Raw genomic sequence first — 22,553 nt, 5'->3', positions numbered from 1 at the left:
TCAAAAATACTCTCTTTTCCCCTATCATCTTTCCTATTCGAATGCAGCACTAATCTTTCTCAATTTTTCGTTCTCTCTTTCTTCAATCTTGCCTAAGAGAGCAGCCCAGATGGACTGTGAAGATGATCTGCAGCATAAAATTGGCAAATAATCCTAGGCTCAAGAAATGCTAAAGTTGGAGATCATCAGTTCAGATTAGCATGTACGGCTGTAGAGACAAAAAGATGCGGAACTCAGTCAATTTTGACACCAACTCTTCTACCTGATTTCCCAAAAGAAATTAAAGAAAAATTGAAAAAAAAAAAGAGTTAAATCAGATATAACCGACGGTATTGACATGTTTAGAATTTAAAAGAACTGATGAAAGAAAGACTAGGGAAAAAAAAAAACATCAAAGGACTCCATCCCTTCAAAATAGGTACAACGGAGTTCACAACAAACTATGAGGCAACAGCTTATCAGCAGCTTCACGTTAAAGAGCCTTTTCACCATTCAGCTCCCGTCTCTTTTACAGCCTGCAGCAATTTTCCTCCTGAGCTAAGGAGATTGGCTTGCATGAAAATATTCACCGTTTCCCAGTCGTATACTCAATCAACTGCCAACGAGTCCCCCAGTCGTATACTTAATCAACTACCAACGCTAATCTCATCTAAATCTTCTTCATCAACTGGTAAACTAAACCAAGAGGCTTCAAGGAGATGGCGCACGCTCTCCTCAGACATATAACTGCGAATGCTGTTAAAAGAGACCAAAAAACAAGTAATAAAGATGGACAAATGCAAAATTTACAGTGAATAAAAGCATTAGGAATGTATGCACTCACCTGATCCTGCATAAACATGCAAGCTAAAAATAATCCGTTTACGTAGGGGCTCATCACATTTGTGAAATGTCATTTCTGATACCACTATCTTCTCATTTAAGAGTAGAATTTCCATTTAGACACCACTATCTTCTCATAAAAGAAAAAATAGTTTCATCTTTAGACCACATGGTTATGTAGACAAGTTTTCGCTGAATCAAAAGCATTTCAGGCAAGGTCCAAGACTTCTTGATCAAAACCTAGCAGGGCAAATTAAATAGGTTATCTGCTTACTCCTTTTATCCTACCATGAAGTCCTAGTTTGATTTGTTACAGTACATTGCAAGGAAATTTTATAGAGAATTTCAAGCAAGCAAAATGGCTGGAGTATGGACCAAGACTGCTTTATTCACTCTATACTGCAGTCTAGGATAAGGGCATTAAACTGACATGTATTGACAACAAGAAAAGGAGGGTGAGCTTTTGCTTGCTTACAGATGAATGTGACAATTGAGCAACTTTAAATGCTGCTAATGAAGTAGCTAAATCAGTGACTAACTAAAACAATTCTACCACCCAAGATGCAGTGAAGATCCAGACTTTTTCACCACCATAACATGCAATAACTCTTAAAATTCCACCATATTATTTTTGACAGTATTCTTCCATCTTGCAAATCTTACCAAAACTCCAAGGTAACTTTCATCTCAAACATATGCATGATGTGCAAGATTAATTGCGGTACCACCATGAATCCAACTATTTCATCCTATTTCTGAATCCAAAACAGTATCAACCAAAAGAAACTGGCAAAGCAGATGTGATTCTACCTGCCATCGGGAGAGCGATGGGTAATAAGAAATTCAAACGGACGCGTGCATAGTGGGCAGGTAGGTTGCTCCTTGTAGGATGCCCATCGGAGGATGCAGGTTACACTGACAACCAAATCAGATCAGGAAGATTATTCTCACAATTTATGTGCCAAGCAATTGATAGTGGCATAGACAACATTTTTTAAATTCATATAGGAGAGATTTATCCAACAAACCTAATGGTGGGCTAGCAAAATCACATTAACAAGCCTACCACTGTTATAACTTCATATTAACATATAACATTATCAAATAACCTCTATTTGACCAGTAAAAAAGCTGCCCAAGTTTAAGCAAAATAAAGGACAATAACAAAGGACAGGGATAATATCTCTAAACATTTCTGGATACAGTTGCAAATAGACCAAACTCAAATAACAAATTCCAAAATTTTGGACACTACCAAATCAATAACATGACAAAACCCTGTCCACCTTCTCTGACAGAACACACTACTAATTTGTCCAACCACACAACATTGACATAAACACCATTTATCCACGAAGAACATACATTCCTCAGGGACAGACCAGTAAGCTTGCATGACATAAACCTAAGGGACAGACCTTTTACATTGACATAAACTTTTAGTCTTTTTCTCATTTCATCCCTTCAAAAGTGTACAAAAGAGAAAACATATAGGAATATGAATGTAACAGATTACAGGTTATTTTGAACACAGCAATGGAAGATAAGGGACAGACCAGTAAGCATGCTGGCAACCTTTTACAAGAGCAGTTTCCTGGAGCATCATTCTATTCAAACATATTGCACAGTCCCCAAAATTATGAAGACCATCACCATTCATACCACAACTCTCACAGACGATTGAGGACTTGGCATTGATTCTTCTCATCTCCTGAAGGACCATTTTTTGGTTGACCTCCATCATCTCAACCAATCTCGTCACCATCTGATGAAATTGCTCAACCTGTCCTTTCAGATCCCTCATAGCATCTTCAATACTTTGAAGCCTACTTTCAATCTTCTCTATTCCATCCTCAAGACGTCTCTCCTCACCAACAGAATGATCTTCAAACATGGCATCGACCTATGTCAATGACAAAATTGTAATCTTCTGCAAATATTAAATCCAGAAAAGTATAACTACAATTTATTACAGCGTAATACATATTAAGAAACATTCAAGGACCAATTCAATCTATGCTACATAACATCCCTGTCATTTACCTGTGCACCATTGAAAACCCCCATAACCTTTAGCTGATCAACCTTCCTCTTCAACACCTCTTCATCCCAGTCTTCAACGCGTGGAATGTGCCGATTACAAAGTGCTGTATATGTGTCACCATGGATGCAAAAATGCTCAAAGTATAAGATCTACCAAATCAGCAGTGAAAGAAAGTTAAAAAACAGTCAAGATCTACCAAACCAGCAGTGAAGGAAAGTTAAAAGACAGTCAAGATCTACCAAATCAGCAGTCAAAAAAAATCTTTAGAAAGGGACCACATTCGGATTTGAACTTATTAAGCTATGGTTTTTGACATTATTGCTTCTACTAAGATCAAGTAATGTTGCATAAAGTAAAGCATTTTTCCATTCTTAGATTGCCTAATCAAACAACTACTACAGGCATTCAAACTCTGCATCTGAAATGAAAACATGACAAATCTCAACTAATTTACATTGAAGCGTAAATCAAATAATCTCAATGGCATTATGTACCACAAGCATAACATACACAGAAGCATGAAACCAGTTGAAATACTCAGGTACACATATCGAGATCTGTTCTCCCAAAAATTACAAGAAACCTGAATGAACAAATAAAGAGAATTTGATGTACTACTATATACTGAAAATAGATTACCATCAAAACAACAATGCACCCAACAAACTCGAACTGATTTCTTTGCCTCTGATCGCGAAGAGAGTCAATCAGGTGGTCAAGGATGTATTTAGACCAGTTCATGTTCTTGAAATTGTCCACCTTGGCAACTACTGCAAGCAAGCTCTTCCTTATAACAAGCTTCGTCCTAGGGCATAAGAGTCTGCAGAGCAAAAACAGCACAAACTTAACTTTGAAGTCTGTCCCACTGCTGTTGGTCTTCATTAGACTAGTTCTCAGTCTGGCCAAGCCTATCTCACCACCATTGTCCAACTGAATGTTAAATTCAGTCAGTAAATTATCATCCAAAGACAATTCACTTTCTAAAGCAGCTACATCCAAGCCTTCACTATTCAACCCCGTTACATACCCAACATGCTTAGGAGTCACCTTCAAACTTCTACCATGGACATTCAATGTCCTCTGCTCTGCATTGAAATGGTCCACCAACCAAGAACAGTAATCATTATCTAGATTGAAAGCTAGTATCTTTAGAATCGGTGCAAAACCTAGATCCTTAATTGCATTCTCTTGTTCTGGCGTGAGCTTGTCAATTATTTCTTTCACCATATGCGTCGAGCTTCTAGTGCTATATGTTGACTGCAATTCAAATTTCAACAATTAAACTTACATATCAATCATCAATTGGAAAAACACTGAACAGCTCATCATATCAAGACATTTAAATAAACAAATCATCGGAAGTCCTATAACCAGTAAATCAATCTACTTACTCGTGAAATGGCTGCTCTAACAACTTGTTCAGACTGCAAGTTTTCTACATTCGCACTGCTGCTTGCATCTGCTGCATCATGTCTTGCTCCCGTCCTCATTCTGGCTGAATTACTTTCAGCCCCTCCATTCTCTCTAATGTCAATACTACCACTTTGATGAATATCACATTCCAGATTATCACCTCTCTGCCGTACGTTACGACTAGTTCCTTCGCCTCCCGCCCTCCTCTTTCCCCTGCATACGAGTAATGTGACAAACATTCCATTGCAGGTTTCAAATTAATACTCCTAAACAAAATACCAAAGGAATCTAGCAAGCGTAATAAACCCAAAAAAAGCACAAGCTTGTGAAAAGGGTGCACTCCCTCAGCTATTGAATAAAAAGGGTGCAACTTAAGACTTATTTATAGTAAAGGCTGCCCTTTTATTTAACTTCTATGCCACAACACTTTGTCGTGTACATTGAACAGTACACTTCATACAGAATCATAACAAAAGCCCTTCTCACTAATTAACCAGAAAAATTCAATCTTTTTCCCAAGAATTGCGGAATAGTCCACTTTAATTTCCCATGAAGAATTACACAATTAACATTACTGATTCAGGTTTTATCAGGGTTTTAACCAGCTACGCAAAACCATCATGCAAACTAAAGTCTTTAAATTATGTTGGTTAATATCAACAACATGTTTGTGTTCGTTTTCCACTGTACACTAACAAAATAGAAAAGGTTTAAAGACAAGTACGGAATTTTTGGGTAAATTTACTCACATTTTCAACTGAGAATTGTCTGTTCAAGAAATGGGCTTTGCCCAGTTCTTCTTTAGCTACTGTTCTCCTTCCTTCAGATCCCAACGATCGCCTTAAAAACTCTTCTTGACTTCACACAAATTTTAACCGAAAAGAGGCTTTTAACTGCTTTAACCCTAAACAGTCTTGTTATATACCCACTGGATTTTTTAGCGGTTACTGGTTTACTTATTTATTACTTTACCATTTTAAGCTTAATTTTATACATTCAAGTTCTCGTGATTACTGATTTACTGGTTGACATTTTTTCTATGTTTTTCGAAAAAAAAATCAATTAATATGGAAAGGGCACTAACGGTAGTCACTAAATCGTGTAGTTTATTGTCAATCGTTCTAGAATGATATAAAAGAGTTTTTTAACAGGTTGTAATTCATTATTCACTACTCATATATTTTTTGTAACAACTTCTGATTGGATAGTAGATTGGATACAATATGATTGTCACATGTTAATAAATTTTTCTGACAGTGCAATTCAATGTCAACCATTACTAAAGAGTGTAAGAGTTCTTTGACACGTTGTAATTCATTGTCAACAATATATAATTTAAGAAAAATAGTTTAAAACGTCCTTCACATTTTTTAAAATAATTTTTTTCGCTCCTCACTTTTAAAAGTGTATTTTTTACGTCCCTTACAAATTTACATTGATCAAATTTGATCCCTACCTAGATTTCGACTAGTTTTAAGTCGAAATTCATCACGTACCTTGCATGTGATCATTTTTAGGGGCAAAATTGTCAAATTAAAATTTACATAATCCAATCCATAATCTCTTACATTTCCCAAAATGAATTGTTTCGTCCCTCATATTTCACAAAATAAATTTTATAATCTCTCATATTTCACAAAATGAATTTTTTCTTCTCTCATTGACCATGTGTACAAATAATTTTTTAAATCAATATATATATTTATTTTATTTCACCTGAACAGTACGAATAGCATGTAATACATCTCTATTTGATTTCACCTAAATAGACTAATTGTAATTGTATGCATGCTATTCAATATATATACATGGGTTTAAATCAACAATTTTGTTTTAAACTCATATATATATTTATTTGATTTCACTATGTGAATCTATTCAATATTTGTAGCTTTCTCTTTTGGTAATAATTCATTTATTGAGCTGTGTAATAAAGACATCTAATTAATTGATCCCAGTTCGAATTCTATAGTCATGCTAACAAATTGCAGTTTAAATTTGAAATTTTTACTCACTACCTTTAAGACCAATAGTTGAGTTTTTTGCCTTGTGATTGGTTTAAAATTTGAAATTGTCAATTACATACTTCTTTTTGTCATACTTTTCCTTTGTTTATTTTTTCTGTCCAAATTTAATTTGATATAAACACTTGATAATGTTTGTGATTAGATGTCTTCTTTACTTTGAATTTTCAAGTAAAAGAAAATGAACATCAGTGAAAAACTAATAAATTTTTTAAAACCCCTAAATATATCTATTTAATTTAACCTGAACTGTACGTTTGGATGAAATCAAATAGAAATATATTATATGCTATTCGTATTCTTCAGGTGAAATCAAATAGATATACACATAAGTTTAAAAAAAAAGTTATTTTCACACATTATCAATGAGAGATAAAAATTTTATTTTGTAAAACATGAGGGATGAAAAAATTCATTTTGTGAAATATGAGGGATGAAGCAATTCATTTTGTGAAATGTGAGAGACAAAAAAATTTATTTTATAAAATATGTGGGACTATGAATCGAATTATGTAAATTTTGATTTAACAATTTTGCTCTTAAAAAATAATCACGTGCAGGGCACATAATGAACTCCGACCAAAAACTAGTCGGAAATCTAGATAGGGACCAAATTTGACTAATATGAATTTATAAAGGACGTAAAAGTACACTTTTAAAAGTGAAAGACGAAAAAAGTTATTTTGTAAAATACAATGGACGTTTTAAACGATTTTCCCTATAATTTATTGACAATTATTTGTATATTTTTGTAAGAAACATTTTATATTTAACTATTGAACTATTATTCATGTAAACTTGTACATGTTAGTTTAGTTAGAATTACATGATGTTCTCTGATCCTTACTTATTAAATTTTGTAAACCCTAGGCCATTAACTTTTCAGGTTAGAGTTTAGATGTTTGTTTTTCTTTTTTTTCCCCCCTTTTACCTACTGAAAAACCTAAAGTTTAAATCCTAAAGCAAATGAAAACATTTAAAAAAAAATTAATTTGATAGCATCAGGTCAAGTTATAAAACAGAACATCCCTCAACTCAAATCACAACATTTCAGCTTTCTGACTTCTGCTTTTTTCATTCTAGCACCTTCCTCATCTTATATGCATGTGTTTGCATTGCCTCTTTGGTAAATTTTTGTTTCTACGGTATGAAACTTTTTGGGATTCGTTACTGCATTTCACTATGACTGGCTTTTGCAAAATCGACTAGATTAATCCAATGTGTTCCTTTAAATCATGAATATTACTTTCTTTTTATTTTAAATAATAATTGTTAAAGTCAATCACTTCAGTCTTTCGTATGATACCAATTAGAACTGAACTCGTAAAAGCAACCAGTAAAATCCCCGAAAGCAGTCCGGTCTGGAACTGGCAAACATACCCTATAACGTGTAGCAGAATTCTTTCCTGCACATTAGTTTATGAGATCAATGTCTAAAATAAGTTAGGATTAATCTTTATATATACTGTCAGTATATACACAATCACCATTAAATATACGATACATATATAAAATTTGAATTTGAATTCAAAATTTTACGAATGTATCATCCATCCAACTGCAACAGCGACAGTGTCTACAATTTGAGGTAATAATAAGTTATTTAAGTTGATTTTAGTCCCCCTTAAAGAAGTGTCTGCACAGATTTGAGGTAGAATAACTAGGTCAATCAAAGGATTGAAATCTTGAATAAATACAGAAGGGGCAGTTAACTATTTAGCCCAATTACGAGTACATCCAATCACATACTCGAGTCATCAGCATCTGCTAAATTATTGATTCAGAATAAAGCGGTAAAATTCTGTACAAGTTTGATGATTCAGACAAAGGTCTTAAAGCTCGTGAAGCAGGCGTCTTCAGGCCAAAGATAGGTCTTCATGCTTCAATGCAACCTCACTTGCGACCCAACCTTGCCAAATGCTGCTGATGCTTTGCAGCAGCTGCTTTATCGGCAGCTTCACGCTTCAGAGCCCTTTTAGCCCTTCGGCCCACTGCTGGCGATTCTCTTGCAGCTGCAGTTTCTTTCTTTCTAGGCTGGCGAGATGGTCCTGCCCCAGATTCTTGGGTATTGGGGCGAGGAATTGGCCTAGCTTCCTGCCTTCCTGCTCGAACATAACCATTGTCCCCCCATCTTCTGTTACCAATCCGTATACTCGATGAACCACCAAAGTAAATCTCATCCATCTCTTCTTCTTCTTCATCTTCGTAGGCATAGGAATAGAAATATCCCATGTCATCTTCCACCTCATCCCTTTCCTCCACAATCAAGGGCTTGTACCATGTGGCTCTTAGGAGGAGACACACACTCTCCTCGAACATATAATCATGAATGCTGTTTAAAGAGAAAAAACGATCAGCTCCGAAAATGATATTACTTCAACACAATTGCTCTATTAAGAGGCCACCTTCAAAAGATGGATTACTTTCCAGAGACTATGGCTAGATAATAGCAAAACAGCAATCCAAAAGCATTAAGACTGCACTCTATGGCTCAAGCTTTTCACAGTAAACATCAAGGATGCAAACATGAAGGGACATGCCTGCTCCTGCCAAGACACACATGCAAGAAAATGAGCATTTTCATGTACTACTTCAGGTCTGGATGGTGATGAGAGAGCAGAATTTTTTTCCTGGTTTTTTTTTTTTTTTTTTTTTTGGGGGGGGGGGTTGGGTGGGGGTGAGGAGGAGGAGTATGGAAGTAGTCATTCCTTGACCTGGGGGTCTGGACACACTCATTGCTTCACCTAAAAGCTCATTATTATCCATAAAAGCTCAACTAATTTGATATATGATATAAACAGTCATGAATCAGATTATCAAAGTTTCCATCTTCCCATGCTCTCTGTCTTCTCATTAGTCAAACATTGATTGCAAATACAACATTAAGTAGTCAGATGGATGCCAGATGAATCAAAAGCATTTAAAGCTAGGTTCAAGCTTTTTTATTACAGGTTTGGGATCAAGTACACAAATCCAAGTTGTAATCAAATGCATTTACACATAAACAAGGTGACTGCTTACTAATATTGGATCACAAACTTTACATAAATGCAAAAGACCAAACCCAGTACCCTAAGTGGTCAAAGATTTGCTTAACTTAAGCAAATAACATATAGAAATACAGATGCCAAGGAAGATAAGAGACCAACTAGCAACACAGATCAAGTCCAGCTTAAAAACCAAAGCAGCCAACATAGTCGAACAAACACTCTACTTCATTTATAAGTGCACTTACAAATCCTTTTCTGGTGTTCATGGGTGAAAGTTAGAATTAATGGTACCAGCAAAAAAAAATAATAAAGGACTAACCAAAATTGCGAACATCTAGCTGCAGCAGAAGTTTCAGCACCACATTCATATACTTTTTGGCAGAAACAAACAATACCACAACAATGACTGAAAAAGTGGTTCATTTAACTGCCAGCCAGTAGTAGTAAATAACCACACCAACCAATATGTCACTATCATAAGGAAGGTAGAGTAAAAACTGACTTCAAATAAATACATTTACAGATTAACTCATTACAAAACATGCATGAACTCTTAAAAAGTCCTCCCAATTAATGCTTGTAAAGATCCTCTACCAGCTCAATAATTCTGTTCATTTAGCACCAATTGTCAAATAAGTTTTCTCACTTGTAATTTCTGCAAAGTTTTCCAAAACAATTGCCACATGGAAATTATTCTAACCAAGCTTTCCCAAATTCGACCCACAAAGATCTACAAATGAGAAAATAATGATAGGACACATGATTTTGTACCTTCCATCAAGGGACCGATGAATATTGAGAGACTCAAATGGTTGTTTGCACTGGGGACATGTAGGTTCCTTCTTGTAAGATGCCCAATGCAGTATGCAGTTCACGCTGAGAACCAACAGTGGTCATGTCAGTCATCTAATTGCAATATCTAAATATTGTTTTCGCTCCAATAATATAATGGACACAAAAATAGTCCAAAACTACATCCATGTGCATGAAATTTTCAAAAATTATCAGAGGACAGCTAACACATAAAAGAGATAATCCAGCACAAGAGTTGATATATGAGCCAAACAACAGACGTAAAGTTCTTGTCAAGCCAACAACAACAACAATAACAGACTACTTGTTAATTAACCAGGTGAAAAGTTTTTCTCACGTTTTTGCAAACCAAACACAATAACCACAAATGAAGTGATACACAGTTACTCATGCATCTGGAAACCAAATTTAGCACCAGAAAAACAGACACTTGGAAAACCAAGAGTTTAATCAATAACTAACTAAGTACTCTGAAATATAAAATGACCAATACTTTCAAGTACGAATCAAGATCACAACCCCATTCTATACAATTTTACCAAGCTACTCGCCTACAAGAAATAATAAAAGAATCATTGTGCATAGAGATAATAAAATCACAAACATTAATAGGTCAAAGCAAAGACAAACCAGTAGGCATGCTCGCAACCTTTTACAAGTGCAGTTTCCTGAAGAATAATATGATTCAAACAAATTGCACAAACTCCATCATGATGGGGACTATTGTTATCAAAATGACTGTCAGCAACACCACTGCTACTCTCACATCCCACTGAAGTCATCTCCCCTGCTGCACAAGTACCGTTACCCTTCATTTTCTCTTCCTCCATCATCTCACTCTGCAAATCCACATTTTCCACCAAACAAAAAACATTCAATTTTCAACAACAAAGATCTAATAATTAATAACTTAATCACCACCCCAATAGTAAGATTTACCACAACTATCATACTTTATCCCAATTAAATCTACCAACGGTGTTAACCACAAGAGTTATAGCAACAATAATAAAGAAAAACTTGAATCGGTCTTCAGTGAAACAAAGAACCATTACAATCTACAACAGTTATTAACTTCTTTTTTTTATTTGGACTTTACTACTATTTTCAGCTATAATTACTGCAATTTCTGTTTCCCCAGTTCGGAATCCACTACCACTATCAAATCAAATGACATGTGAGAATATAAATTTTCAACAATAAAAGTTAAATCCCAAAAAACATTTGCTAGACTACTGAAGAAAGATAAAATTCAGCCAACAATCCCTGAGGATTTCAATTAGATTAATCCAATATAATCTATCCAAAAAAAAGGCTCCGACCCAGATTTTATTATCAGATCAGAAGGTCAAAAAAGTTCACATATCAACCAACAATTACTAAGAACAAATTAAATCTGTATCAAACCAAAAAAAAAATTCTTTTTTACCATTTTCTCAGTGTTCTAAAATTTTCACTCTGTAAAACCAAAAAAATTCCCAAAAAAATAGGCAAGAAAAAATAACCGAGGGAACGAACCTGGTCGTGGATGGATAGATCTTGAAGAGAGTCGGTGAGTTGTTGCTCTTGATGGGCGATTTCGAAAATTGTAGCAGCCATGGAATAATACTGGAAGGAAAGAAAGACGGGTTCTTGGAATAAAAAGCTTTTTAATTAATCCTAAAGGTCTGATCTATATTTATATTTATGCATAATTTACAAAATTTGGTGAGAAAACAGAGAGCGAGAGATGCTGACGAATTATTCTGATTCCAGAAAGAGGGAGAGGCCCCTCCAGATGGGAGAAGGGAGGGAAGAGAGCGGAGAGGCGAGTCAGCCTGAGACACGACAACTAGTCTTTTAACGCGGTGATTGTAGAAGGATCATGTTTTCCCTTTCTATTTTATTTTTAGGAAAAAAATTTAAATGAATCAAAAGAATACCTACTATTAATAATCTATTATTACTGCAGCAGTTAGACTTGTCAACGGGACCGTGCCAGTTCGAGCTTGACCCGATTGGTCCAAAAAATTAGGACTGAACCCTGTGTATCAAGGGGTTGGATTGAGATCGAGACTTAAAACGAAGGCTGATTAAATTATAGGCCCATTTTGTAAATGAGTTTTTTAGATGTTTATCTAAAATTTTACTATAATTTATAATAGAAATTGTAAAAAAATTTTGAAATGTGTAAATTTTTGACTATTTTAAAATATATAATTTAAAATTTTTACGAAATTTTTTGAGATTACTGTAATTATAGTTTTTAAAAAAAATTGTAGAAAACAAACTTGATCAAAAATTTGTTTGCCAAACAAACCTGTGAGTCGAGCTTGGACTTAATGAGGCTCAGTACAAATAATGCTCGACTTAAATAATTAAGCATATAAATACGTGACTTTTATTTATAATGATGTATATTGTTTAATTATTGTATGTATCATTGCATGCATAATTTATAATTTGCATATAATGGTAAAATAAAATAAAACATATATGCATATAATATATAATTATTGATAAAAGTATATGAAAGGAAAAATATAATTATGGATTAATTTTGAGTTGGAACTGAGCCCAAATTAGGCACGAAGCTCTAATTTCTTTTGATGATAATTGAGCAAGATATTTGGTTTACCTACCTTACAAACTTATATTGCAAATACCTACCTTCAAACTTATATTCAATATTTTTGTGTGTTTTTGTTAGGCATTGTGTTCAAGTTTTCAAGTCTGATTCGTTACAATGGAACCCAGTTCCGAGGTATCTATTTTTGCAGAAAGAAAATCCTATCACAAAGGGTCTGTTTGATAACATTAAAAAGTGCTGAATCTGAATTTTTTCAGACATTCAGATATTTTGAGTGTTTGATAAATGAAAATCTATTTGCTGAACTAATTAAGCAGTGCTGAACCTGTGTATATTTTTTTCAGCACATTAATCCTAACTGAATGCTTGATTCTGATAAGAATCAATAGAATTACTTCAACTATCTTATCTTATCTACCAAATCTACTCTTGTTTTTTAATTATATTCATAATTCTTATCTAATTAAACAATATAATATTCTCTATCTAACGATTTTTAGTTTCTCTTTTCTCCATTTTTAATGATTTTCACATCTTCTCCATACTCCTCATAGATTCTATTTCTTTTTTGAATAAAATGATATAAGGGCAAAATTGTCAAATTAAACTTATTAAGCATTCAACTATAAATATTTATCAAACAGTATAAATAGATTTAGCATTAAAATTCAGACATTCATATATTTTTTTCAGTGTTTAAAATTCAGCAAATTAATTGTTTCAGTATTCAAATTTCAGAATTCAGTCAGTTTTATCAAACAAAACCAAAATGTTAAGGAAATGTTTGCTTAGTTGAATTTTGATTTTAATACACAGACATATTATATGTGTCCTAGGGATGAAGGCTCACTCCATATTTATGGAACTATTTTTCTTAAAAAATTAATCTTATATACACTGTCAGTATATACACAATCACCATTAGATATAGGATACACGTGCAAAATTTGAATTTAAAATTCAAAATTTACTCATGTGTCATCCATCCAACCATAATAGTATATACACTGACAGTTTATATAAAATTTACTTTTTCTTAAATATGATAGAATCAATTAACTTTTAGATTAATTTTTTCTACACTGACAATTTATGAGGCCAATTAGTCCAGTTCGTAGTGTATCAAGGTCAAAATGAGAAAAGAATGAACAGCAAATCCCTACTTTGAAGTAGTCTTCTTTTAAATTTCGTGCCCAGCAAGGACCTTGGGTCCTTTGTTTAACTTTTTTTTCCTTTTTCTTTTCGTGTGGTAGGGAGGGATAAAGGGCCCTTAACATGGGATATGTCATGCCTGTCGCTTTCTCTGACAGATTAGATGGATAGATCGCCAACTTGCGATTGACTTTTGATAGCTTGGGGGCTAAGGTAAAATGACGTATTTGAATACTTAAAAGATTTCCTTCAAAAAAAAAAAAAAAAAAAAAAACTTAAAGAGGGACATTGTTAACTTACGTGATCGTTTGAAAAGGTAATCCAAAGTCAAAACTAATCACTTTAAATAATATGTATTAATCTTATATATACTACATATTATTACGGTTGTATGAATGATATGAGAAAATTTTGAATTTTAAATTCAAATTTTACATATGTATCATACATCTAATGATAATAGTATATATATTGACAATCAAATTTTGCATATATGTCATATATCTAATGGTGATAGTATATACACTGACGGTCAAATTCAAAATTTCCTCGTGTCATCTAATCGTAATAGTGCATACACTGATAATCTATATAAAATTTACTCTTAAATAAAAGTTTATTCTTTTTATTTGGTACCACTAGACTTTTCTTTCTTAATGAAATGATAATTTCGATGACTCAGTCTATTTTGTTGAATCTTTTTGGCTTTCTTTCTTTTGCATATGGGCCTATTTGAGTAAAGTAGGGCTTTTAATGGATTGGATATGAGTTGGTACTTGCTCTAAATTTTTTTGTCTATGTATAGATTTTCTTGAATGGATATGACGCCAATCCAATCAAGAAATTCGCTTAAACAAAACAAATGTGGATTATTTGTCCTAACCCATTTTAAACCCGAATCCAAATTAGTATATATATATATATGTATACATATATAAAATAATTAGTGCATTGCCGAGTACATGGGATAGATTTTATTTTTTTTATGTATTCGTTAGTTGTCAGCCTGTTAAATACATGGATAAATCAAGATTGAAATATCAACAATATTCTTACATATTCAGTCATATAAATTTGGTAAAATTATTGTATTGTAAATCTCCTAACCCTATAACAGCTTTAAAAACCTTTTATACTTGAACAAATTCTAATGTGATACGATCCATAAAATATATCAATGTATGCCAAAAAAAATATTGTTTGAGAAAATGATTAAAGTATTATAGTGATTATCGACCTTAATGTACGTATTTGTTTCTAAACTATGTATTTGTTTTTGATTGCTAAGGAACCGTTGTCTACGGTTGAGGCCCTAGGAGTAAGACTTTTTGAGTTCAAATTCTCCTTTCCGCTTCTGGATCCCAGTCCTCTTGCTATAAAAAACAAAAAAACACGTAAACTACTTGAGGAAGCCTTATGCCTTATTTGGATTGTTAGTTTTCGTAGAAAAATTTTTATGTTTTCCATGAATACATTTACCAATCACCTTTTTGTCTTACATACATTAAATCATTACAATATATTTTTTTACAAAAAATTCTAAAAATAGCAATCCAAACAGGATTTTAGTCTACTGGCTAATGTTGGGATATCAGGATTTAGATATCTTGTGTTCAAATCTCCAATTTCCCTCCCTACTTCTTAAATTTCAATCTTTCCTAACTAAAATTTCTTTTAAAAATGTATTTTTTTTGAATTAAATACAAAAGATGCAACAATCCATCTTCTCATAAACAATATTCAGTTTCTAGCAAAATCATTAAATTTACTGATGTAATAACTAAAGTGACACTAAACAAAGTATGGATAAAAAAGAAGAAGATAAATTTAGAAACATCCCTAAGATTTTTAACAATTTTAGTAAATGCCCCTCTAATTCTAAATATTACTTATATTTCCCTTACTATTATAGTTTTTGCTACACAGTAGACCCAATCGGACTTTTTTTTTCAAATGATAAAATTCCGTACACAGAGGAGGGATACCAACTCTTAATTTTATGTCCTCGTTTACCTGAACATATCTTTTGTTAATTAGGAAACATTGACTGAATTTATAACATTTGAGATACACTGGAAGAACTTGGACTCTTGATGCACTTCGGTTGCAGGGAAGGAGCAATTGCTAATTTTCAGGCTAACAAGCATGCAAAGAACGAAAATTAAGGGGATAAATAACATTTTAGGTGGAAAGGGAGATAACAAGAATTTAGAAGACATTGTTAGAAGCTGAATAGATTCAGGAAGAGATAGAGATAAAACGACACATGTAAGAATGTTCACTTTGCAAAGAAAGAGAACTAGGAATTAGTTTAGACATGGATGACTCTTAAACAACATTTTTGTACATATGGACATTCTATTGCACGTATAAATACGTGCTTATTACTGAAAAGGTTATATGAATGTGCTTTTATTTGTTGTTGCTGTTTTATGTTCCAACTTTATTGGAAAATTTATGTGATTTGATATTACTGTAAAACAAAAACTAATAACAGCTGCTTCCCCTCATGATCCCCTTTAAGTACCCCACCTTGAAAATAGGTAGAGGACAATGAAGAGACTGATGGACATAGCAAGGAAAAGTAGTGGAAGAACAACCACAGAAAATGAATTACGTAAAGAAGCATTTGCTGTCTGCTTGATTTCTAGAACTCACCTACTGTAATTCTGTTCTTGTTCCTCTTTAAAGAAAGCTTGTTCTGTCTGCAGGATTATAGTTGTCCAGTTCTTCATTAAACTCTATTTCCAGATGACGTACCTTAAATTTTGGCAATAATGCAAAACTCTTGCTCGCTGAACGAAGACTAATGAAATCATGGTAGTTTGATATTTCATAAATAAAATTTTCCAATTTGATGTCATTTATCCTGGTAATTAGTCAACAATGCGGGTAACTCACTACATCCATCAATTGTCTTTAAACGCCTGAGTCCTCTTTGATTACACATGATCTTCTCTACTTGTATCCTTTATAATTAGATTTTCTTTGGTGTCACTTTCTAGATAACATGAAATTATTGATTGAAGGTGATCCTTCCAATGCGGAAGAACAATTCTCAGCATCTCCTCAAGTGATTAGTCTTGAATTATTGGACACATTTCAGGGCTTATCTCCTATATGAGACGTGCATGTCTCTCTTGTTATTAGCCTAAAATTAGCATCAAAACAACGAGTTCAGGTGTTAACTTTTATGCAAGTTTGGAGATCAACATCATACAACTCCTACATGGAGCCTGACTACAATTAAGTAGAAGTTCTGAGTTGCATAATATCATAGACATCTAGTTGCAGATGATGTGCTATGTATGCCATGATTGCATCTTGTCTTCGTTTTCCCTGGAAAAATCTTATTTTGGAATGTCACCTTATGAAAGTTCTGCCTCACTTATTCAATAGACTGTCATTCCTTCTCAAGTGAATGTTAAATTAATTCCACTTACAGCTGATAGAATTTTTAGTGATTCTCCCTGACTTATCCAATACGCATACCTTCCTTCTCAAGTCAGTTAAATTAATTCCACTTAGAACTGATCTTTTTACTTAGCATCTGTATACATTTATTAACATAAAAGATTGTTTTCTGTACTCTTTTTTGCGGCTCTTGCTTTATGTTGTGAAGACTGCTCTTCAAACGGAAAGAATTCTCTTCAAGGAAATTGTCAGGAGTATGAATGGTCAGCGGCAACCAAGGAGGAAAATAGTTCCTTAAACTCTTCACATATAGATATTGCCTCTTCTTCAGGGGGTGAGGTTAAACTTTTTATAACCTACGAATCTTCCCTTCCATCAAACTTTTGTGCTCCTATTTTAGATTCAGTCTTGAGAAGGATGGAGGAAAAGCTTGTTAAATCATACAGAATCACCCAACCTGGTTTCTCTATGATGAATCTGATGAAAGATATATGTGAGGGCTTCTTAGAAGTGGGGACCAATACCATTCATGATGACACAGTAAGTTGTGCTGATGCACATTCCAATCCTGTTGCACCTAAAGAATGGGAAACTCATGATGTTTTAAATAGGAATGTCAAACGTCAAGTTGGTTTTTGTGTTGTTCCAAATATTTCAATGGGGCCTGTACAACTTCCGAGCCTTATTGGTAGCCAATTCCAGATCCCAAAGTTTCATAGTTTGATGCATTTGGACTTAAGTTAACCAATAGTGAAAGGAGTAAAAACAACCTCGCACTTGCTGATCTAAAATCTTCAACTTCAAGGAGTACGGTAATAGTTCAGAAGCAACATTTTCCTCATGACATACTGAGTTCCACTTATTATATTGATGACATTACAAGACGGGAGGAGGATCTGGAGATTTCCTTGATAAATGACCTTAACAATGGGCAGCACCCCATGTTTAAGTATATCCCCAGGAACATAACATATCATAGAGCACATGCGAAAGTTGCTTTTTCTAGTATATCAGATGACAACTGTTGTTCCAATTGCTTCGGAGATTGTTTGTCTTCAGAAATACGTTGTGCTTGTGCTGATAATACTGGTGGTAAATTTGCTTACCTGCCAGGGGGTATTGTTAAAGAAGAGTTTCTTGAAGACTTTATTTTGATGAATTGCAGTCCCCACCAGAAAAATCTTTGCTACTGCGAAGAGTGTCCACTAGAGAGGTCCAAGGATAGTAGCTTGTCTGGCACATGCAATGGCCATCTGGTCAGGAAGTTTATAGAAGAGTGCTGGTATAAATGTGGTTGTGCCCAGGGTTTTGGGAATCGTATTGTGCAGCGGGGCATAGTGCACAGATTGCAGGTGAGACCATGTTGTTTCATAAACATCTCTTGCTTTGGTTCTGTAGATGTGATATGAAACTTGTGCTATTGCGTCTTTGGCAGGCCCGTGCATTTTGCTCAATTTGATCTGATAATGCATTTCTTTTTTATTGAGATTGTTCAACCCATGTTCAGGTTTTTATGACACTTGAAGGAAAGGGATGGGGCCTTAGAACCCTTGAAGACCTGCCTAAAGGTGCCTTTGTCTGCGAGTACGTGGGAGAAATATTGACCCACATGGAACTATCTGAAAGAAATTCGCTGAACACTGGAAAGAAAAATACATACTCTGTGCTAGTAGATGCGGGCTGGTCTACTAAGCGTGTCCTCAAGGATGAGGAAACTCTTTGTTTGGATGCAACCTTTTATGGAAATGTTGCTAGATTTATCAATCACAGGTATCCTTTATCAAGGGTTGAAGTATTTGTGCCAATGTTTCTTGTGTAATAACTGCCTCTGTGAAAGATCTTTATCTTTGTTTTGACTTCGAGTACATTTAGTGTTTACTGGTTTTAGTCGAATTACCTTTTCTTCCTTTGTATGCTCCTTTGCCTATTGCATGTGTATGAAAAGTTCTTAATGCGAAAGATGGAATAATTTGAATAGGTCCATATTTAATTTCAAATTTTATGTCGATATTTGATGGCTATAGGTTGTAATGCTAAATAGAAAAGATAAGAATTATGTGAGTGTTTAGTTTTAGCAGGACTGGAGAGCAAATTTTTGTTATACTTCTGTCTGGTAAGCTCTATCGGCTTTAATTTAATGCTCTGATTGAGTCATAAAGGATACATTATTGCTTTCTTACAGTTGCTTACATTGGCTGGGCGAAGCAGTTCTCACAAACTTGTTTCTTTTTCTTGTTTAGTTGTGACAATGCCAACTTGGTTGGGATTCCAGTTGAAGTGAAGACTCCAGGTCATCATTATTACCATGTATGGTTCTATAGTAGCTTTGATTTTAAAGTGTGTTCCTTTTGTTTCCATGGCCAAAGATGGTAATTTCATGGGATTAACATGCAGAATTTACTTATTATCCTAAATCTGCCGCTTGCTTTTTTCACATCAAGGAAAGTTGATGCTTTAGAGGAGTTGACTCGGGTAGGTATGCCCTTTACTTTGTATATTTTTCATAATGCAGACTCTGAATCTGTTTTGTTAACAATTGCAAAGCACTTGTCATTTATAATGCACAAATGATATGTCCAAAATGATAATCATCCCTGATGCCATTTTCTGTTCTTCCTGTTAACAATCCCTGTTAAATTGACTGTTCTATTGAAATGTTTCATCAAATTTCCGGAATCAATCAAGAATATAGTTGCACTTGAGTTTTAGGCCATGAAGGCTCATTAACAGTAATATTGATGCAGGACTATGGCATTGACTTCAGTGATCATACTCACCTGGTGAAGGCTTTCAGATGTTGCTGTGGTAGTCAATTTTGCCGAGACAAGAAAGCTTAAAAATGTATGTATACTTTCTCATTTCTTGTTATTCTTTTATTCATAGCAACCCTCTTCAGTTGGTTGCCACATAATTATTCTTCTCTTAGCGGTATAATATACAAAGGAGTTGTCAGGATGTGGATGCCCTGAGTTATCTTTCACATCATTAGAGCAGAGTTACGTAGTGCCAAATATTCTGATTTCTTTTGAAAGAAATTTTAAATGTTATCTCTGTGTCCTTTGGCAGTGTGAAGATAACTTGATGATAGTGTCTTTGTTGTTAAATAGTATGAAAAATTTTGGTCACAGCATCAGATAAAAATTGTAGGAAGTGATTGTCACCTTCGAGCTGGTGCATTAGTGCATCAGCTTTGTATGGATTATAACGTTCATTAAATCACAATCTACCCATATTTTGGGTAAGCAGCAAACTTTACCCTGTTGGTGTTGTTAGTTTTTAATTTACTGCACAATATTATTGTTACTATTGTAACGTGGCTTTGTTCACTTTACAAGTTTACAGTTTAAAAAAGTTGTTTGCGTTGTAATGCTTTAATTGTTATGCAGGTGGAGCTTTCATATGTGGATTATGGTTGTCGTTGATCATTTATATATAGAGTGAATATGAGAAGCTGAATATTGCATGAGCTGCCCAAATGAACCTGCCAGAATGTAAAGTCAGTTTCCATACATTACACATCTTTATCTTGGCAATATTTACAACAAAGTAGGACCGCCAGAATGCTCATACCCTTTTCTGAGTACAATACTATAGCACTGTCCATTTGATGTCAGCATGAACTTTTCTGGCAATAACTGTAGTTGCATCAGTATAAAGAAGTCACTTGGTCGCTTCAACTCTCTTCGTAGGTAGTAGATCTCATAAATATCTGAGAGGATGAAGCATCTGGTGGAGAAAGGGAAGATCGACCATGCCCTTAGATATTCCTTCTGTTTATTGTCTTTTTGCTTGTTGAAAGGGTGATATGTGGTAATTAACAGGTCTATTAGATGACTATCCCTTGTCCATACTATTGGCATTGGTAAAACTTAGTGAGTGATGCTGGAGTGCCTAAAACTAAATATCTTTGCACTCCAAAGTGATCTCCGTGTAGAGTTTTGAACTTCACAGTATTGTATGGTTTTCAGAAATTCCTGCATATATCTCTGGCTGTTGCTCGAGTTGAACGGTTTAAGCTGCATGCTGCTAAATGGAATTCTTCTTTGATACTTTTTTTTTTTTTTCGAGATCTTTTCCCCCTTCCCTCCCTTCAGCAGTAAATGAGCATTTCTTGTTGCCCGCTGAAATATTTTCTATCTTACTGCAACTAGTACGGTGGCATTTGCCGGTACTAGCACTTGTAACAAGCCAAAGATGTCTGAAATATTTTGGGTTCTCGGTAGAAAGCGCCCAGGGCTTCTGGATCTATTGCGTCTCTGGAAATTGGATCATCAGTTCATCCTTTCTTTGGTATTAATGCATGAAAGGCCTCCTTGATACTATAATTGTCTGTCTTGCCTCTTTTTATTTTTTTTCTTCTGGTTTAAATTTTCTTTTATCTTTTGTTTATTCGTTGGGAAATCCAAATGCTACTTTTCCAATGTATGTAATGACGTTTACCTGATAAAGCATTTATAATTCTATTTTCTTAAGCTGCTGCCTACAAAAAAATAGTTCGATCGTGTGGAGCAAAACATACTTGAAATGAACACGGAAAGGATCTCTTTCTTTTAATTCTTAATCTTGTTTATTATTAATCTAACATTATGGCATAAACAAGTCAACACTGTCATTCATTATTGTTGTTATCTGCTAGTTGACTCGATTGTAGTCTCCTCTTTCTTTGTCATTATGTGCCTTTCGCCATTTGTTAATATCATCTTCCTGCACTTGAAGGAAATTGTTTTTTCCAGTGCAAAAATAACTGAGTATTCATTGAATCAAGATGATGGAACTTGAAACTTGCTTCATCCCCAAATACGTTTCCGAAGTCAATTCTGCATATACCTTAATTTTCTCCTTGTTGTAGATACCAGAATTCTGATAGATTGCATTTTTTAAGAGGAGATATTGAGAAAAGTAAATTGATACACTTTCTCGAGAAAATTGTATGTGAAACAAAATGATAATCAGTGACAAATGTTTAGAAGTTTCTTTTATTAAAAAAAAAAACTTTGATTAGTTAAACAATTGGAGCCGAAATGATTTGCCAATTAAGAGTTATGTCCCCATTCTAATAGTATATTATTAGTTTAGTTCCTACAGCGATAGTTGGCACGAACACAACAAGAAAATAAGCAATGATTACAATCAAAGACGAGTTAAAAATTTTTGAATCCACGTCAGGTGACCTTCCACCTTCCTAGCGTCATGAGCTACTTAAATTCCTATAAACCAACACACCGTGCCACACTAGCGATTGTTCAAAACTTAAGTTATGAACAGTTTGCTAGTTCAGCCTAACCTCTAAGTGCGCGGAAGCTAAATGTAAT

At 34.2% G+C, this 22,553-nt stretch overlaps 3 protein-coding genes across 3 annotated transcripts; 1 reads left to right on the top strand and 2 right to left on the bottom strand.

Moving 5' to 3' along the window:
- Positions 1-295: 295 nt before the first annotated feature.
- LOC113779181 lies at positions 296-5,123 on the bottom strand. The gene is made up of 7 exons (XM_027324672.1): positions 5,029-5,123; positions 4,258-4,492; positions 3,506-4,123; positions 2,866-3,015; positions 2,379-2,725; positions 1,633-1,737; positions 296-735 (listed from the first exon to the last, which is right to left on the bottom strand). Coding segments are annotated over exons 1-7 (1,566 nt in total). The 5' UTR covers positions 5,031-5,123; the 3' UTR covers positions 296-626.
- A 2,825-nt stretch (positions 5,124-7,948) lies between these two features.
- Positions 7,949-11,945, bottom strand: LOC113779748. Its single transcript, XM_027325457.1, has 4 exons — positions 11,625-11,945; positions 10,737-10,945; positions 10,065-10,169; positions 7,949-8,635 (listed from the first exon to the last, which is right to left on the bottom strand). Exons 1-4 carry the CDS (start codon positions 11,703-11,705, stop codon positions 8,197-8,199), a joined length of 834 nt encoding a protein of 277 aa, XP_027181258.1. The 5' UTR covers positions 11,706-11,945; the 3' UTR covers positions 7,949-8,196.
- A 5,713-nt stretch (positions 11,946-17,658) lies between these two features.
- Positions 17,659-20,078, top strand: LOC113780462 (histone-lysine N-methyltransferase SUVR4-like). Its single transcript, XM_027326261.1, has 6 exons — positions 17,659-17,868; positions 17,982-18,593; positions 18,749-19,011; positions 19,482-19,548; positions 19,636-19,713; positions 19,986-20,078. The coding sequence occupies exons 1-6, from the start codon at positions 17,659-17,661 to the stop codon at positions 20,076-20,078; spliced, it is 1,323 nt and encodes a 440-aa protein (XP_027182062.1).
- The last annotated feature ends 2,475 nt before the right edge of the window (positions 20,079-22,553 follow it).

Source organism: Coffea eugenioides, chromosome 8, assembly GCF_003713205.1.
Source record: "Coffea eugenioides isolate CCC68of chromosome 8, Ceug_1.0, whole genome shotgun sequence".
NCBI classification, from domain to species: domain Eukaryota; kingdom Viridiplantae; phylum Streptophyta; class Magnoliopsida; order Gentianales; family Rubiaceae; genus Coffea; species Coffea eugenioides.
This window is presented reverse-complemented; position numbering and strand designations above follow the sequence as displayed.

What these genes read in the sequence shown, in the direction of transcription:
- LOC113780462 (XM_027326261.1), top strand. Translation starts at nt 17,659, where the DNA reads ATGGAGGAAAAGCTTGTTAAATCATACAGAATCACCCAACCTGGTTTC. An exon ending in CAGGTCATCATTATTACCAT is followed by an intron (nt 19,549 to 19,635) that starts GTATGGTTCTAT and finishes ATTAACATGCAG; the next exon opens with AATTTACTTATTATCCTAAA. An exon ending in CTTTAGAGGAGTTGACTCGG is followed by an intron (nt 19,714 to 19,985) that starts GTAGGTATGCCC and finishes ATATTGATGCAG; the next exon opens with GACTATGGCATTGACTTCAG.
- LOC113779181 (XM_027324672.1), bottom strand. An exon ending in TTAGAGCAGCCATTTCACGA is followed by an intron (nt 4,124 to 4,257) that starts GTAAGTAGATTG and finishes TTTGAATTGCAG; the next exon opens with TCAACATATAGCACTAGAAG. An exon ending in CATCGCTCTCCCGATGGCAG is followed by an intron (nt 736 to 1,632) that starts GTAGAATCACAT and finishes CTCTTTTAACAG; the next exon opens with CATTCGCAGTTATATGTCTG.
- LOC113779748 (XM_027325457.1), bottom strand. Translation starts at nt 11,705, where the DNA reads ATGGCTGCTACAATTTTCGAAATCGCCCATCAAGAGCAACAACTCACC. An exon ending in ATCTATCCATCCACGACCAG is followed by an intron (nt 10,946 to 11,624) that starts GTTCGTTCCCTC and finishes GTGGATTTGCAG; the next exon opens with AGTGAGATGATGGAGGAAGA. An exon ending in CATCGGTCCCTTGATGGAAG is followed by an intron (nt 8,636 to 10,064) that starts GTACAAAATCAT and finishes CTCTTTAAACAG; the next exon opens with CATTCATGATTATATGTTCG.